Source organism: Gymnoscopelus microlampas, assembly GCF_963454915.1.
Source record: "Gymnoscopelus microlampas genome assembly, chromosome: 19".
NCBI classification, from domain to species: Eukaryota; Metazoa; Chordata; class Actinopteri; order Myctophiformes; family Myctophidae; genus Gymnoscopelus; species Gymnoscopelus microlampas.
The window spans coordinates 12,686,015-12,705,835 of NC_139956.1; the positions used below are offsets into that span (position 1 = coordinate 12,686,015).

The 19,821-nt window shown below is 42.2% G+C and overlaps 1 protein-coding gene across 4 annotated transcripts in view; it reads left to right on the forward strand.

The window, feature by feature from the left end:
• The window catches only part of LOC311034628 (receptor-type tyrosine-protein phosphatase delta), a 190,870-nt gene that overhangs the window by 43,329 nt on the left and 127,720 nt on the right, over window positions 1–19,821 (forward strand). For all 4 annotated transcript variants that reach the window (XM_084042527.1, XM_084042529.1, XM_084042528.1 and 1 more), the window contains exon 2: window positions 2,664–2,840. In XM_084042527.1, coding sequence (XP_083898653.1) covers window positions 2,747–2,840 — 94 coding nt within the window. In that variant the 5' untranslated portion in view covers window positions 2,664–2,746. The remainder of the gene's footprint in view (window positions 1–2,663; window positions 2,841–19,821) is intronic.

Genomic DNA, 19,821 nt, shown 5'->3' on the forward strand with positions numbered 1-19,821 from the left:
CTGAGATTGCCTCAAATTGATTCCCTTCGCCACGCGTCCCCCGCTCATGCTTGCTGCAAGGCCTGCAGCGATTGGAGACAGGTAGTCCTGTCTATCTCCCTATGACACAAATCGAGTGTGACAGGTGTGCTATCTCCCCGTCTTTTCTGCCATTTTCAGCCCACGGAAATAAAAGAGGGAGGGCAATTCGTAAGGATGATTGGTGAATGAGGGAAATGAGCTACTTTGCAATTGTCTGGCTCTGACTGGGCCTAGGTATTTTATTTGTTCTTTGAAAGAAAGGGGGATCAGTCTGTTGATAACAAGAAGCTAACAAAAATATCCGTTCTTAAGTTTAATAGGATTCCAGTTGGTGTATTTGTTTGTTTGTTTGTTTGATTTTTTGCTACAGTAGTAGATATAACTTATGTCTAGCAGCTTGTGGGGTTATAGTTGTTAAATGTCACCAGTAAGCTATGTTTATATAAACAGCACCCTATCAATATAAGTTAAGAAGACTTGCAAGCTAACTAACATTATGTCATCAAGGCTCAAACACCAGATTAGCAACCAGCTGTGAGTAGTTCACGCGTAGCACTGGCTTTTAGGCTAAATGACAAATCCAGAGAGGTCAGTAATGCTGTGTCCGTGTCATACTGCATGAAGCACAACGGCTACTCAAGTTAAGTGCAAAAGACAACAGAGCCTTGCTGAGATAAACTAGCAGGCCAGCTAGCCTGCTAACAAACCATATGTCATCAGTGCTCACATACTGGATTAGCTGCCAGCTGTGTTATGAGCTGAAGACTACCACAGAGCATCCATCACTACGGATCAGGCTCCAGCTTAAGCAAATGGATGACAACGGATTGAGTTGGTCAGCAGCTAATACCAGCTCACTGTGTCACATTGATTTTTTTTCATCCACGTCGTGGCCCTATTGATGAAGGCTCCAGTAAAAAGCATGGGCGCTTACACACGCCAACTCTGGCATATAGATTTTGTTTGTTTTCCAACCAACATTTGATAAAAGGGGCCAGATGTCCGCTGAAGCTATCGCTCTAATCACTCAGTGCACGTTTGTACTGCATTTCATTTCACCTCTAAACCATTTAGAGGCAGTTCGGTCGGTGGATTTCCAACTTTTTGTGGCCAAGGCACGCCAAAGATAAGATAAGATGAGACCTTTATTGATCAAGCAAGGGAAATTCAGTTGCCAAAGTCAGCATAGCCAAGTATCACAGTCAAGATACAGATACAGGGCAAACAAAAGTACTGTAGATACAGCAGAGTAAAGACACCACACACACAAAAAGAAGCACCAATAATGAACAAAATATACAACAGTATACACACGATACACCATCAGCAAAACTTTAGCATTATGCTGGACAAAATTGTTTATTTTTTAAGTCCAAAACTCAAGGCACACCTGTATTCATATTTGAGCAAATAGCTTCTATAACACATGTTATCAATCATATTATTATTATATTATAATTATTATTTAATGCCAAATTAACAGATTAACCACTTAAGCCCTATTTCATAAAGTAAAATAAAAAACTAAATAGCGAACATATCAAATCTTCAAAATCTACTGTGTGTGACATGCACAAAGTTATGTCAGGTTGAAAGTGGTCACTGTTTTGGGAAATGTGTGCACAAAGTACTGATATAGTAAATAAAAAAATACTAACTTTTTGTGTAGTTGTATTGCAATAATGTGTGCCTCGGCACACCATTTGGAAACCACCGGCTTATGTTATTAAAGCATGTGTTACTGATGGAATGCATCGTGCATTCAGTAATGTGTACTTCAGCCAAAATTCCAGGCAGTGTTTAAAATGCCCACTTTATCGTCAAAATCTCTTGAGTAATAATCAAATGACGTTTTTGCTTATTGTTAGCATTATACTTCTTCTTCTCATAATAATTATAATATTGATAATAATCATAGTATTATTATTATTATTATTATTATTATTAACCATAAAATAAACATTTATGAAGGCAAGGTATAATTCAGTATGGTTTTCAGGATGCTATCAAGCGTGTGACGATGGCACCATATAAAGCGTTTCAGTGCACATGAAGCTTTCATCAGCCCTGATCCGAAGAGGTCTTTAAATGAACTACGCTACATTTAGTTTGTGCACGTGACCAAAGCTACACAGACCAACTCCTGTGTTGTGTGTGCTCTCTTACATCTGTGTGAGGTCCCTCTTTCTCTCTCACACACACACACACACACACACACACACACACACACACACACACACACACACACACACACACACACACACACACACACACACACACACACACACACACACACAGCAATGTGTGAACTGACTATTCCGTTTAGAGAACTGTCAGAACATAGCCTGCAAGCACATCAGCCTCTCCGCTTCTGCTGTCAGCCGCAGCCGCATGTGTGTGTGTGTGTGTATCAGAAATGTGCGGAGATAGATAAAGCCCATGGAGCCAAACAGCTTTGTTTCATTCATTCCCTCTATGTTTTTCTCTCTCTCTCTCTCTCCCCTTCCTCCCTACTTCCACCCCCACCACCACTATCTCTCTCTCTCTCTCTCTCTCTCTCTCTCTCTCTCTCTCTCTCTCTCTCTCTCTCTCTCTCTCTCTGTCTCTCTCTCTGTCTCTCTCTCTCTCTCCCTCCTGTTCAGGCTGTGAATACCCTGCATCTGAGAAATCAGACCAGACTGACTCACAGGGCACTGTGAGCCAGCGCCACCGAGGCTGCCAAAGCATGCTGGTGCCAAGCTGTCCCACCATGCACAGAGCCAGGCCTGAGCTGCTGCTGATCGTACTGGGTCTGACGCTGCTCCTTGCCGACGCCGAAAGTAAGTCTGAACGCCCGCTGGAGGACATGGAAGTTGTGCTGTGGAATCAAATAATATATCTATATCTATCTGTATATATATATATATATACAGTATCTATCTGTAAATATATATATATAGAGAGAGAGAGAGATAGATATAGATATTATATACTGTATATTGTGTGAAAACATCTATGAGCAGCAATCTCACACATCCCACTGTATGTCTTCATCTCACAGCTCCCCTCCCACAAAAAAAAGGGGGGAAAAAAGAAAGAAATCCCCTCACACAGTTATACACACGTTTCAATCTTGAAACCGATGATGAAAATCCATTGGAATTGAGTTACTTGACATCAGACACCTGCCCATTGATGTGTTACAGCAGTTTTCAAACCCCATTGAGTTCAATCCCTGCAACCACGAGCGCTCAGCCACCTCACCTCCTGCCCCCCCCCCCTTTTTTTACACTAAGATCCATGATTCATTAACTCTCCAAGTCACACTGGGATGAACTCAAGTTTTATTGCCTTTGCACCAACAGAAATCCTCTCTGTGCGGCTGAATATCTCTGAATAGAGGGATCATTCACCCAAGGTCATATAGCAGAGAGAGCAGCGCAAAGTGAAATTGATAGGCGGGACTTTGTGACTTGGTGCTTGAGAAATGTTCCTTGCAATCTGTTCAAATGTGTTTTATTTTGTCCCCGCTCCCTCTCCCTGCATATGTTACCCAGTGGGAATGAGGATAGAGAAATGTATTCCCCATTTATCCCGGTTTTATGTGCGGCTCTTGGATTTATTGACACAATTTAATTACGAGATCTTCCCAAAACGGCGCTAATGGCCGATAAACGCTGCCATTGAGGTGGCTGTTTAGGGAGCTATCTTCCCCCAGAAAGATAGTCTTCCATGCAGTGACGCAACATTTGCATAATAACAGTTGGTTTAAGCAAACAAAGAGGAAAATTGAGCGCGGGGATAGGCGGTTTGGTCCAAAAAAGAAAAGAAAAGGTTTATTCCAGGCAGGTGACTACCTTGATGACAAATGTGTGTATCCAGACATTCCACAGCTGAATTTGAGCTCAGATGTAACAGAGACCCAGACAAATGCAGTCCCCCAACCCAACCCCCACCCCAGGCCACCCTCAACAGCCCTGAATCCTGACGCCTATGACTATGTGCTTCTCACCCATCCACCCCAACCCTCACCTTGTGGTCCACCTCCCTGTGGCTGTTGCAGCTGTTGACCACCCCCCCCCCCCCCTCAACCAGTGCATATTGACACACACACACACACACACACACACACACACACACACACACACACACACACACACACACACACACACACACACACACACACACACACACACACACACGGACAGCTGTGCTGGGTCATCATTTCAAACTCAAAACAAACTCACCGCGAGGCTGTCACAGCGGTGGTCCGATAATGACTGAGGGGCTGTGAGAGGATTGCAGCTAGAGGTTACAGGGAGGAGGAGGAGGAGGCGACATGTCACGTTGCTTCTGCGAGAGATAATGCTGCCTACGGAGGGCCAGCTAGAGCCATTTAGGGGAGGGCAGCACACGTCAGCCTGGGGGGGATCAGCATTTGCCATTTGCCCCCATTTTTACGACGTGGCCACGAGCCAAGCCGTCAAGAACAGTGTTTGTTCTGTCTGTCTTTATGTTATGCCCACTCAAAAGTAGACCAATCCCGCTTCATGCCGCTACATGCGTGATGTCACAAAACCGAACCGCTTCTGGCCATGAAAGCCTGAAGTAACTGTTGATAGTGAAACTTAAGAAGAGCATGAAAGTTGGGTTGTAGTAAAAAAAAAGTTGTTTAATGTCTTACAGAGGAAAGCTTTTTTTTAATCAACTGTTTAATTGTTGTTATTGCTTTCTTTTTAGTCTTCGCCAATTTCCCCCATGTTGATAGTTTCTGTCACTGCCAGCCAACCCTTTAGACAACCCTGGCTCCTCTGATACATATGGAGTCGCCAGTCGCTTCATAACGTATGTGGAGAAACATACTATCCTTCCCAGTTCTGCTCCTTGCTAAACCGGTGCCCTGACCAACCTGCAGGAGTCGCTAGTGCAGCAACATAGAATGCCCTCCCCTGCCAGCTTCCCACCTACAAACACGGCCAGTTGTGTTCATTGGAGTGCCTGGTCAAGCCAGAGGCACCCCTGCCGGCCTGGGTAGGGGTTTAATTGGATGTTCTGTGGGATATTCAGAAATGTGTGATTTGTGCAGCTTTGTTCACAAGCTGCACACACACAGTAGTAACTTAATATTGATTTCTAAAAGATTAGACAGGGAGGTCACACCATCATTGGACTCTATATCTTGTTTTACTCTGCCTGCCTGCACCTTTGTCTTCTTCCTTCCTGCCCCTCCCGTCCCCTCCCTGATGTTTTGGAGCGGGCATGACAGCCCTGTGCCAGCGCCTCCGCAGCTCCTCCATTTCCTCTAGTGTGCATCTGCATGTGCGTAAACAGCCCAGTCGCTCCGGGGCTCCGTCCGCCATCTGCAGCGTGCAAAAAGAAAAAAGACCTCCACGTCGTTTTAGTCTGCTCCAGACTCACCCTCAGTTCCCTCTCCTGCATGACAAACCTACTGAGTTATCAACAGGGGGTGGGGGGGCTGCCCTCTGTTGGGTCCCTTAATCCATTCGGGGGTGTGTGTGTGTGTGTGTGTGTGTGTGTGTCAATATGCGCTAGCCCCCGGGCTTGGACATGGTGGAGGATATGGGACACGTGAGAGAGGAAAATGGCTGAGTCGGCCTGCTCAACAGATGGCACAGTCCTCAGTGCCAGTCCTGTGTGCCCGGCTGGAAGCCTCAGCCTCTCCCTACAAAAAAGGCAAATCGCCCTCACCCAACCCCTCCCCTCACCAGAGACGCGTGCGCGCACACACACACACACACGCACGCACCCACGCACGCACGTGCACACACACACACACACACACACACACACACACACACACACACACACACACGCACACGCACACGCACACGCACACTCAGACACGCAGGCATCTATGCAGACTCATTAGAATTGGCCCTAATGGGAATGTCACCGGCAAAATTGGTCTCTTGCAAATGTGTCAGTAGCAGATATATTATGGTTGCTGGCTGCATCTTTGTAGATTCTAGAGAAAATATTGGTGGTTTCTTGGAACTTAGAAGATTTTTTTGTTTGTGTTTTGGTCTGTTGATCATTTTCATTTTGTTATTGTTTTGTCTTTGGTCTCTTTCTCTCTCTCTCTTTCTCCCTCCCTCTCTCTTTCTTGCATTCGCTCTCCCTCTGTCTCTCTTCTTTGCCCTCTCGTTTTCTCTCTTCTAACGCAGCCCATTTAATTTGTGTGGCAAATTGGGCTCTGCAATTGCTTGAAAGAGGGGCATAATTGTCCCTGGCGAGCCAAGAGGACAGAGAGAGATGGGGGGAGAGAGAGAGAGAGAGAGAGAGAGAGTGTGAGAGATAGAGGGGGGAGGGGGGTAGGGAAGAAGGTAACAAACAATCCCTCTGTTGTGAGAGAAGATAGAGGAGACTAGAGGCGTTAAGCAGCACCACCTTGGAAGAGATGAAGCACAGGCGTAGTTTTTTGTGGTGGGCTGTTCATTAACCTGATGGAGAGTTCGCTTGGCCCATGGAAAGAAGAAAAACAGGACCTCCTGGAGGACTATGATGACGTTGCCTCTGTGTGTAACTGAATTACAGGGAGTTTTCCCCCATGTTTTACGATTGGACGATTGAATTACCTGGCCATTAACTGGCTGCACTCTGATTTGGCGATATCGAAACTCCATGACAATGGCTGATTGTTCCAAGACCCCCGATTTTTATGGCGTGGCACCTAGGGGACGAGGTCATCTGTGTGTGTTTGTGCGTGTGTCTGACTGTGTGTCTGGCCGTGGCTAATATCGCAAACCACTGGACCGATCAGCGTCAGCTTTCTTGTGCACACTGCCAGTAGGCCAAGGAAGTCTGTCTCGCAGACGATCAGAGATCTTTGCCTACTGATATGACAGGGTAAATCTAGATCCATTGAATGGACTTGGACGGCAGAGAAAACCAGCACTAACAAATGCACGCCCACTGCGTTGACGACCGATCATATTGTCATAATATGAAGGACCACCCTACAGTTTTGCTTTGGCTCTGCAATGCTGTCATTCTTTTTTTTGTATTCCTAATTGTTTCCACCCAGTTTTAGCCCTTTCATTGAATTTAGTTGTCACCAGACCAGACATATCAGTAGGCAGATATCTCTAATTGTCAGCGTACACAGTACATCCCAGAATATTTTTCTTATATATTTTTTTGTTGTCTTTTTTGGGGGGAAATATCTTTCACATTTTGTGAATTCATAATTAATAACTGTTATTAGACCCTGTGTGTGTGTGTGTGTGTGTGTGTGTGTGTGTGTGTGTGTGTGTGTGTGTGTGTGTGTGTGTGTGTGTGTGTGTGTGTGTGTGTGTGTGTTTTTTCTGTCTGCTTTTTGTTGATCAAATTTGAGAATTCACATCTAAAAGGACTCATATCTTGCTTATGTCTACATCCCTTCACCCATACACATGCACGCACACTGTGCCTGGCCAAGCTAACCTGAGGGCCTAATTGTGTTTTAATTGATTGTGTGTACTGATGGCATGGTGTGTCCCAGTGGGCCAGCTCTCTTCTTCTCAACACTTCAAATGACTATTGACTGGCTCTGTCCAGCTTTGGTAAACATCTAGGCTTCATCGCACTCATTTAACACTTAGAAGCATCTAGGCACATGCATGCGTCTACATTAGGGCTTGCCAATATTGACAATCAAATATAACAATATCTTTCACCAAATATCTCAATATCGATATTGTGATGATAATATTGTATTATGACAATAATATACATATATTTAAATTGTTCAAAATATTGTATAATAAGATATATATTACAATATCACAAATGCCAGATGATATCTAGTCTCATATCACAATATCCATATAATATTTATATTTTGTCCAGTCCTAATGCACATGCACAGATACACTACACACATACATTAGCAGACATTTGCATGCTCTGTATGTCCTTGTTCGAACTTATGAAGGTGAACCACTTGGGAATGTAAACGCAAATGCCTTTAAAACGCGGATTGTTTCTCGTGAGGTGTTGCATAGGGAGGGTAGAATTAGCGCTCCTTATGCTAGATAATTCCTACGCCACCAAAACAGAACAGTTGGCTTTTCTCACAACTCTGAAACCAGTCAGAAGGCAGGAGACGCAGTGGTCAAATTAGACAGAGCTTTCAGACAATGTGCAACTGATTTTTGGCCCACGAGGTACAAGCTTCCCATAATTGGTTCTATTAGATATGAAAGAGGTACAGAGTCACCACAGCTGCTATCAAATACCCCCCTACTGCACTATCAGGAGCTATTTGGAGTACTGGCAACATTGCACTGACCATTCAATATCGTTTTCCTGCCTTCAGAATGCAGGCTCATTGTAGGTTCATTTTCGCGTATTCATAACATAAACAGTGTGTCACACATGGAAGAATGCACATTGGCTTGCATGTGCACACCTGAACACTAAGCAACCTTTTAGGGGGTGCATTGGCTAATGGTTCTATATTCCCCAGATGAGACAGGGCTGTAATATGTGTGTTTTATGCATGCCTGGCCTAATATGAATTATTGTAAAATTGTGTTGTATTTGCATATGAGCTTCCGGGCTGTACTGAAATTAGCATTTTTACAACAGTTCAAATTAAATCCCCTTTGCTTAATTTGCCTGCATGCTAATTCGATTTAAATTGAGTCTTTTTCTCTGTTGCGCTCGTATATGCGAACACACTGACACACACACAAACAGAAATGCATGAATGCGTGGATAAACATACTACACACACATGCACACACATGAATGCACAGAATGTGCTCAAAAGAGCATCCACCCAGCTACATTCACCCCCCCCCCCCACCCCCCCCTCTCACACACACACACACACACACACACACACACACACACACACACACACACACACACACACACACACACACACACACACACACACACACACACACACCGCTTGTCACATATCCAATTATAAGTACACACAGTTGCTCACTTACACACACACACACACACACACACACACACACACACACACACACACACACACACACACACACACACACACATACACCACACAGCTTGCATGTTCGTGTTTCCACACAGAATGGCGTTAAAGCCTGAGAAGAAGGGACCTGGTATCGGTTTTGAGCTAGCTTTAAATCATTGTAATTCCTCTGCTCTCCCCCTCGTTTATCATTGTGCCGGACACTGCTCAAGTGGAAATCTCATTGTTGGCTCCACTCGCTCAGTAGAAAACTTGTCTTAGAACAGCACATCCTAAAAGCAGCATGTAATGCTCTACAACACTAGTGTTAGCATAATGTTCGCACTTAAGATAGGGAGGTTGCCTTTGTCTTGGGAGTGCCAGTACATCGTGAGAGTGTTAATTTAACCACTTTCAATCTGGTGTCCCTATTTTGGGCACATCATTACTGGTGAACATTTAGAAAACTGATCGCGATGTATGCGCAACACTGACATACGATTAAGTATAAAGACAGCATGAGTGTTAACTCTGAGAGTACTAAATTGACATTCAGGATTTTACAGTGTGCTTAATTACATTGCGTCATCACTTAAAACAGTCGTCATGGTGACGCAAAGATGCTGTTTGCTGCATTGGAGGTTTAAGATGGTTCAGCAATCATTATCGTTTCCTTTGGCTGAAGTCAGCTAGCACCAACACCTACTCGCCAACATGCTGTGCCATTATGTTTAAGGGCTTGTGCACGGGGGGCTATCATTAACTCCATGAATGCCCATTCCTCCAGCATCTGTGCCCCAAGTGTATGTTTTTATGGCCATTAGTCTGATGTATGGATTGCAGTCACTTCAGTCACCTCGCACTCAGGGAGCCACTGGCACACAAAAGCCAGGCAATTTTCACAGCACCTCTGCCCCTGACCGCACTCAGAATGCAACACGGACGCTCTCGGCTTTGTACGTATGGCCTGTTGCAGGTGATTAAAGGTCCAAGTCTCTAATGTCAAGTGTAAGTGCACTTAGTGTGTCTCCGAGACACATTGACTTGAAGATGGAGGGAAGACGTAACTGCAGGGTGCCATTCAATGTTAAGAGACAGAAAATATTGACAAGTTAACCCATTAAGACCTGGAACTGTGTCATTTTTAGATTTGAGCTAAAAAGCATTATTTTACACTTTAGGCTATTCAAAAATAGCAGATATACGAGCTTGTAGATGTTTTGAAAATTCGTGAAAATGTGTGCAAATCTTTGAATATATATATTTTTAAAGCGAACATTTTGGGGTCCCTGGAACAAAATATTTTGATGGGGGTCCGCGGCCAAATACATATAATTTTGGGGGTCCTTGACATGAAAAAGATTGAGCACCACCGATATAGAAACATACGTTTTTCAGAAAACTGTTGGGATTTAGGAGACATGTAGAATCGGCTTCAGGTCTCAATGGGTTAAGTACTGCAAGAGCACTCGAGTGACAAGTTAACATTCCTTTATTTATGTATTTGTTTATTTAATTTATTCAGTAAATGTGCGTCGCCTAACACACACCGCAGTTTGTTGGGTAGGCGAAACCATGTTAAAGTGGCTCACCATAACCCGCCTTGCAACTCACACACACACACACACACACACACACACACACACACACACACACACACACACACACACACACACACACACACACACACACACACACACACAGACACACGCGCCCACACGCATACAACCATGCACACACGTGCACGCATGCACACACACACACACACACACACACACACACACACACACACACACACACACACACACACACATTGAGCAGTTGGACAAATTTGACTGATTCTAGAAAGTTATTAGATCAGATCCGAGAGCTGTACTATTAATGGTTTATGTTATGTTAAAAGGATAATGTATTAAACACTGTATTATCTATATTATATTTATATCAGACACATTTAACATGCTGGACATTGAACAGGACATAGATCCAGATCATAATCTTTTTAACAATATAAATACAAACTGCAGATATTATACAGAGCAGCAGTTTAATAAAAATATCAATTATGAAAATGGAATCTCAATCATTCACTTTAATGGCCGTAGCCTTTATACAAGTTTCAAGAGTATAAGAAATTATTTAAATACGTTTAAAAACCCTTTTAATGTCATTGCTATATCAGAATCGTGGCTCAAAGTTGAGAGAGGAACGGATTTTGTTTTACAGGGATATGAACTTAATTATATAAATAGAGAGAGCAGAATTGGAGGAGGGGTGGCTCTCTTTGTAGACAAAAGCCTAATTTATAAGGTTGTTGAAAACATGTCAGTAATTATTGATGAGGTGATGGAGTGTATCACTATTGAAATTTGTATGGAAAAAATGAAAAATGTGATTGTCAGCTGTGTTTATAGAACACCAGGATCCAATATTGAAACATTTATTTACAATATGGAAAGGTTGTTTTCTGATACAAAACAAAAGGTAAATTTTATCTGTGGCGATTACAACATTGATTTGTTAAATCCCAACAAACATAAATTGACAGATGAATTTAGTGAAGTAATGTACAGCATGGGTCTCTTTCCATCAATTACAAAGCCAAGTAGAATAACATCTCACTGTGCCACTCTGATCGATAATATATTTACAAATAATATGGAAGACAATATTGTGAGTGGATTATTAATGAATGACATTAGTGATCACCTGCCTGTATTTATAATATATGACTGTAAACGCAAGAAAAGGAAGGAGTACAAGGAGATTAAATACAGGAGAGTGAGAACTGAAGAAGCTGTATCCATGTTTGGAAGGGATTTATTAAATTATAATTGGAAGGATATACATGACGAAGTAAATGTTGACAAAGCATATGATTTATTCTTGGATATATTCATGACCTTATATAATAGAAACTGCCCATTAAAACAATATAGCAATAATAACAAGTACTCAGAAAGTCCTTGGATATCTAAGGGCCTGCAAAATGCATGTAAGAAAAAGAATACGCTATATAGGACATTTATAAAATCTAGAACGAAAGAGGCAGAGCAAAAATACAAGAAATACAAAAATAAATTAACCAATATTATGAGGATATGTAAGAAGAATTATTATACCAAAATACTAGAGAATAATAAAAATAATATTAAAGGCATGTGGAAAATATTAAACGGTATTATTAAAAACGGACCAACCAAACCAAGCTACCCTGAACATTTTACTGATAATGATACAACACTTAGCAATATGAATGATGTGGTTGAGGGTTTCAATAAGTTCTTTGTCAATGTGGGTCCAAAGCTTGCACAAGAAATAAAAAACACACTGTCTGGGAAGAGTTGTGCTGATTATATAGAGAGAAATACAAACTCAATTTATTTGGGAACGGTAGAAAAGAGGGAAATCATAGATATTGTAAATAAGTGTAAAGACAAAACCTCCACAGATTGGAATGATATTGACATGCATTTAGTAAAGAAAGTAATTGATGGAATAGTAGATCCACTAACCCATATTTGTAATATATCTTTTAGAACAGGAATATTTCCAGAAAAAATGAAGAATGCCAAGGTCATCCCAATATATAAAACTGGTGACAAACAGAAATTTACTAACTACAGGCCTGTATCTCTATTGTCTCAGTTTTCAAAGATACTTGAAAAGGTTTTTGTTGCAAGACTGGACAATTTCATTGAACAAAATGACTTGTTAATGGAGAGTCAATATGGTTTTAGATCAGCCAGATCAACATCAATGGCTTTAACAGAGTTAGTAGAGGAATTAACTAGTTGTAGCCAGAACAGAAAATATGCAGTGGGAATATTTATTGACTTGAAAAAAGCATTTGATACAATTGACCATGGAATACTCCTCAAAAAAATGGAAGCATATGGTGCCAGAGGGGTGGTATTTGACTGGTTGAAAAGCTATATAGAAAATAGGCAGCAATTCGTACAGATGGGCCATCATAAGTCCAGGTGTCTAAATATTTCCTGTGGTGTCCCTCAGGGGTCAGTCTTGGGCCCCAAACTATTTATCTTATATATTAATGATATTTGTAGAGTTTCTAATTACTTAAATTTTGTTGTTTTTGCTGACGACACGAATATATTTTGTTCTGGGGATGACCTGAAGCTGCTTGTAGAGATGGTAAATAAGGAAATGAGGAAACTAAAATGTTGGTTTGAAACAAACAAATTATCCTTGAACTTGAACAAAACAAAATTTATGGTGTTTGGGAACCGTAAGATTGATACAAATATTCATGTCGAAATTGAAGATGTGGTGATAGAGAGGGTATATGAAAACAAGTTCTTGGGTGTTCTGTTGGACCACAAACTATGCTGGAAACCTCACATAAATTATCTGTGCTCTAAGATGGCAAGGAGCATTGGCATCTTAGCCAAAACTAAGCACATATTGAACCATCAAGCCTTACACACACTTTATTGTGCACTTATCCTACCATACTTGAACTATTGTGTGGAAGTATGGGGTAACACCTATAAGAGCTCTCTAAAAAGGATATGCACACTTCAAAAAAGAGCAATAAGGATAGTTCACAATGTTGGTTATCTTGAGCACACAAATACGTTGTTTTTACAGTCAAATATTTTAAAATTTATGGACCTTGTCAATTTTCAATCTGTAGTAATGGTTTTTAAAGCAAGGAATTATTTACTCCCAAAGAACCTGCAAAAAATGTTTAAAGATAAAGAAGTAGGAAGATATGACCTAAGAAGAAAGGAAGACTTACAGCAGCCTTTTGCTCGCACTACACAAAAAAGTATGTGCATTTCAGTCTGCGGGGTTACACTGTGGAATGAACTCCACGAAGAAATAAAACAAAGCCATAGTATGCCACATTTTAAACATCAATATAAGAAAAGCATTTTTAAGAAGTATAGAAATGAGGAGGGAAATTTTAATGTGAATTATTGATGGTGATGGATAGGTTTGTGCATAGTGAAGTAGTTTTGAAGTACAAATGTATACATTTGTTTATTCTATCTGTTTTTTCTTTTCAAAGATAATGTTTCTAATATGATTTTGTGTAAATTAAATGAAATTAAACTGTAATAGGGGGTAGGATATTTTATAAGCATTAGCTTCTTCCTGCTCCTTTTCGAACACTTATGATTTATTGTACATGGAGATAGTTGAAATAGTTTTTAAAATATTTTGTATTCTTTACTATACTGTTTTATTGTGACTTTTATATTGTATGATGTTCGAAACAAATAAAACGAAACGAAACGAAACGAAACACACACACACACACACACACACACACGCACACACAAACCCATCCTGTAGCCTGCCTTTGATGAGGAGATCAGCCGGTGAGTTGTGTGCAGTGCCAGCTGTTTTGCATCTGTCTGGTTTATGCCTGCTGTGATTCCGATCTCTCTCTTTGGCATAACGTTAAAGCAGCTCACCCACTTCACATGGTGCATGATCCCAGTGTACCGTAGAGCAGTGGTTTTCAAACTTTTTGTGACTATAGGCACGCCAATGGGCAAGTAAAAATCCCAAGCCACACCTGTATTCAGGGGGGGGGGCATACAATAAAATTGAAATTTGCCCAAATAGAGATGCCTGGTTGAAAGTGGTTGAAATAAAAGTATTATCGTATCTAGTATTTGCCTCTGTATTGGGAAATGTGTTGGGCCTGGGAATTGCTGATATGATAAATGTAAAAATATTTCATAACGTTTTGTATAGTTGTATACAGTATGCTTCATGCTGTGTCTTTTATTCATAATTGATGTAAAGCACTGGGGGAGTCCTCACTGTTTACTTACAGTATGTCGCACTAATAATGTGTGGTTGGACGTTACCCAATGCCGTAGAACAATGCGGGTGTTGCATGACCTCACCACAGTGTCAGTGCAATTAATAGATTGACGCTTCGGCCACAGCGTTAGGAGTATTGGACCAGACAGGTCTTAAATGGATGAGCCCCCGCTGCGTAGATTATGTCTCACTGCAGTATGCAGACTGAACGCTAAGGAGCTGCACTCATAGTATTCATCAGCCGCACATACAGCAATCTCAGGCTTTTACGGCAATTTACTTTGAAATGTGGACTAGGTGCCAAAAGATGGTGAGCGTCATGTTTAATATCATTTACCTCCTCAGCCCTCAGAGGAAATGGCTCCAGTGTGAAAATCGACTCTTGCCGGTTTGAAATGGTTTCAGTCCAGTTAGCCACACCGTGATAGAGACCCTGGTTCATTATGGTCAGCGCAGCATCATTTTAGCAGTCTAAATAAATTAGATAGCCGATTGGCATAATTTTCATTAGTGCAACATTGCAACAATGTATTGATTTTGTTCTTTTGCCTTGATTGACTAAGCAAGCAGTTTCTAAGCCACAGTTAGTTGTGTGAGAATAAATGCTTGTTTGAAGTGGGATTACACCTGATCAATTAAAAGCTTAGTACTGTATTCTAGGCGAGCAAAGGCAATCTGTGTGTACCCTATTGCTCGTTAACGATGTGCGGTTATTAGGTGTTCTATCTGTTGGATTTGCATTCAGGTATCACTATATTATCCAGGAAATGAGGAGCAAGTCTCTCTGGATTGTTAGGGCTACATTGTCAATTCTCTGAGCGATTGTTCTATCGATTACGTTTCAGAATAATAATCGATGGTCTTTTTATAATTGACTAAATCGATTAGTCTCATTAACCACTTAAGCCCTACTGAATACTTTGTCACACAGCGGTGTTGTGCAAAAATACCAGAAATAGCCAGTCTACAAGCTGATGACGTGTTGCATTGCGACGTGTTGCTAGCATGTATATCTGATGTTTTCAGTATTTTTTAAAATAAAAAAATACATTATTCAAATCAATTATAATTATATATATTTTTGTATCAATTAAATCCATTAGTTCAAATTACTGTTGCATCTCTCTACCCAGTAGACAACCAGTGTGAAGTATGGGAGTGAGAAAAACAGTGGCGATTCGAGAGAGTGAGATGTATGGGAGAGCAACATGACATGTGGCTATAAATGTCTTACAGTGATTTATCTTCTTAAATGTCAAAGCCACCTGCATATCGCTGCGACGTGTGGCTTCATCTGAGTGACAGAAATTCATAAAGCCTACAGTACATTCATTGTGTGTGTGTGACGTTATATAAAATGACAATCGTAATGTATTTGAAACACTCTGCCCCAGGATTGCCATGTGTGCATGTTTGTGTGTATGTATGTGAGTGTGTGTGGCCAGGCAACACCTGGCCTGAGGCCTTGCTTTGGTCTCACCACTGAGGTCCCCAGAGCGCGCTGCATTACACTGATCTCAACACGGGCACATTTGCGTGCCTGTGGGGGCTGTTGAGCACTGCAGCAGGGTTAATGGTCTAAACCATTCATCTCCGCGGAGTGCCTCAGGGCAGTCTCTTGGGGCCCAGACAGAAAGCTTACATCTCCACCTTCTTACCTCACGGCAGTTCTCTAGCACTTGATGGGGATTGGGAATCTTTATGCCCTGAACTCCCGTTGTCACAATTGATTCCCGTACCTTGGAGTGATGGACTGAGTGCATCTGTGAAGAGCTGGCTTTTTCACCTATCGCTGCCTCACCCCGCCCGCTGCCTTTCTCATCCTTCCCCACTTCTGTTTAATTGTTTGACACTCGCACACTCAACAACTTGTTCAATACCATAGAGATATATTAGAACTAAGAGGGAGCATAATCACCCATTTTCTGGCAGACAGATGATTAGTGATTTTGGAAGGCCAGTTTACCGGATTCCCCAATTTGTGACACGACGCACATGCATGAATCCAATCCGACGGATCGGTACAGGGACTTGAATTCATACAGAAGTCCTTATTGTCTCATGGTGGCGCTGTGACGGGCCGATTCACGTTTTTACCTATAACCACACTGATCTGCATGAGACTTTGCACGCACACTCCCTAGAGGCCAAGAAAAAAACTTTTCTGTGCATTTGTCACATCTGCCTTTTAGAGCGCACCCAGGAGGCTAACTGTTGTGAAACATTTTTTTTGCTATTACTCCTAAAGATTGTGTCCAAAAATCACTCAAATCGATACTCAGTATCTCTATTAGTCATGTGATCAAGACGGATATGTCCGATATTTTATATTTCATCCTAATTGGCTAACATTGGCTTCCAAAGTTTGCAGGATAGGTCTGTTTTGAACAAAATGCCTCAAATCATGAACGCAACGTGCGATTTCCATGAAATTTTGCACGCAGATTTTCACTAGGCTGAGGAACAAACGCTACCCTTTTCACATTGTCATTGCCTATTATAGCGCCACCAGGAGGCCACAATAGCCTACCTGACCTGGCGGAGACCTGTGCTCTGAGGAGCACTTTTTCTAGTTATATTTCATCATTTTCTGTTGCTTCTGTGATCGAGGAACCTAAAGTAATAAATTCCATTCACTGTTACTGCACAGATCTGAAACAGCGCTTTAAGTTAGGACACAACTTTTGTTTACAGCATATTATGTCGGTACCTCCCATCACAATTTAGTTTAATGATGTGATTAGACTTTTCTGTTGCAAATCAGTCTGGGGGAACAGTAGCTGTTATCACAGCAAAGATTACTATATAACGTTAATCAAGTGTGATAAAGGGTTCTTTTCCCGTGTTTGTTTGGCTGATCCACCAGCATTTTGAACACGGTCTACCTTCGTGAATGGAGAGTGGGCGGGGTTGACAGTTAAATATTGAAGCCATATTTTATACTTCCTACATATGATTATTATAATGTTTCACTTATAATGACATGCCAAAAATAGAGGGAGCGCTCCCTCTAGGTAACTGTTCACTCACTCACTCACTCACTCACTCACTCACTCACTCACTCACTCACTCACTTACTCGCTCGCTCGCTCACTCACTCACTGGCTTCTGAAACACAACAGTTACAGTGGCTACAGCATTATCAAGCGAGACGTTTGCCATTTGGGGAGCTGAGATTTACTGTGACCCATGGTTTCAGTGTGGTTTATGGCAAACGAGAGTGAGCGCCACCGTTGAGGGGTGCAAATACCTTCATGCAGTGGTCAGACCTACAGGTTTTTTGCTTTGTTTTTTTCGATTTGAAATTGAGCCAAGTCCTCGACACTAATGGTGCAGTGCACTAAGTGCCCATCTAGCCGCCACAGTGGAATCTGAAATATGCATACCCGATCACACACACACACACACACACACACACACACACACACACACACACGATTACAGTCGGGCCCTGGGCCGCTGATGAGGTGTTTATACAGCATCCATCATAGCCTGCGTCGGAAGGCCCCGTTTCCCCTCAGCATTACTACTCTCCTCTCCCATGGGACTGTCTTGTGTGTCATTCATCATTCCCTCATCACCTAATTAATTACCCAGATCTCTTCCATCACTCCAGCCATGATTAAGGATGTTGTGTGTTAAGTGTGGCTAATTAATGTACAGCAGAGGTAGAGGGTGACAGAAGATTCCGGCGAGATGGTCCATGTTGACACCATAGACATTTATTCTCTGTTCCGCGTGCTGGGTGTCTTACACAGCACTCGTTGGCTATGAATTAAAAGATGGGGTGGGCGAGTTTTCTGTTCATCCGCTCATCTCTCAACTTCTCGTATCCGCGTCCCCACCGAATCGCTCTGCCTTCAGCGGATTGTTAATACCAGAGTATGCATATGGGAGGGCATCTGTCGAGCGGAACCGATAATGTCAGGATTTATGCCTACATAGATTTCCTTAAGTACACCTTCCAAATTAGATTTGGAAGATTTTCCCACTCTCCTCGCATCCCTCAGAGAGAGTGACGAGAAATAACACATAATCAGAGGTCTGTCTCTCCCTTTCGCTGCCTCGCCCTCCTCCTCGCCACCGCCCACGAGAGAAAGAGAGAGAGAAAGAGAGAGAGACAGTAATTTCACACCGCATGATCCGTTGCCTCTCATTACTCGGTGCGCTTTAATTGGCTGTGCATTTCCCCCTCACGACTATTCGGGCAGCGATGTCCATACAAAAAAAGGATAGGCTGCAGTTTTGCCATTAAGTCTCGCGCCGACGGCCTTATTTGTGTTCCTTTGGCCGAATTACACTGATTCCAGGGGGAGCGGAAATGCAGCGCCCAGCAGACATTAGTGATTACCCAGTCGATGGGTTAGCAAAGGAACCAAGCAAGGGCTCTCGGTTACATACATGGGCCACAACAGCATTTCCCACACCCAGCCATGAGTTATGCTTCGGTTCTAAGGAGTTGTGGTAATAAACAGCTGCCTTGAGAGACACCTATAGACTCTCATTAGCGGTGTAGAATCCAACTTACATTCGGCTCTTACAGCTCACAATTCTCACATTCGGCCCTTACATCTCACAATTCTCACAATTCTAATTGCTGATAGCAAACCTATGGGTTGAACCACTCATAATGTGAAATGACCTTTACCACATGAACTCTAGCGTCCCTATTCTGGGCATACACAGTAGTATACAGTAGGCAAAGATTCTGTAAAGAATATGTGACAATAGGCGAACATTTGGCAAAAATTGCAGATCCGCAAGCTGACTGACAATGCATCGAGTTGAGCTTATATATTGCCTATTTTAGCTATTTGACATGCATAGGGTTTAAGTGGTTAACCATAGCAGTGATACACAGGTTTATCTGAGAGCATGAGCTCAAGCAACACTCTTGCCTGACACAGACACACAAACGTAATTGTGCACCGTGCGGTTGTGTCCACACCCACACATACATATGTAATTGCACCCATTCTATTGCACCCACACGTCCGATTTGCACTTTAGGCAGAGTGTGCAGTACTGTACATGCACATATGGAGGAGCAGCGATACTATAGATGCATACAT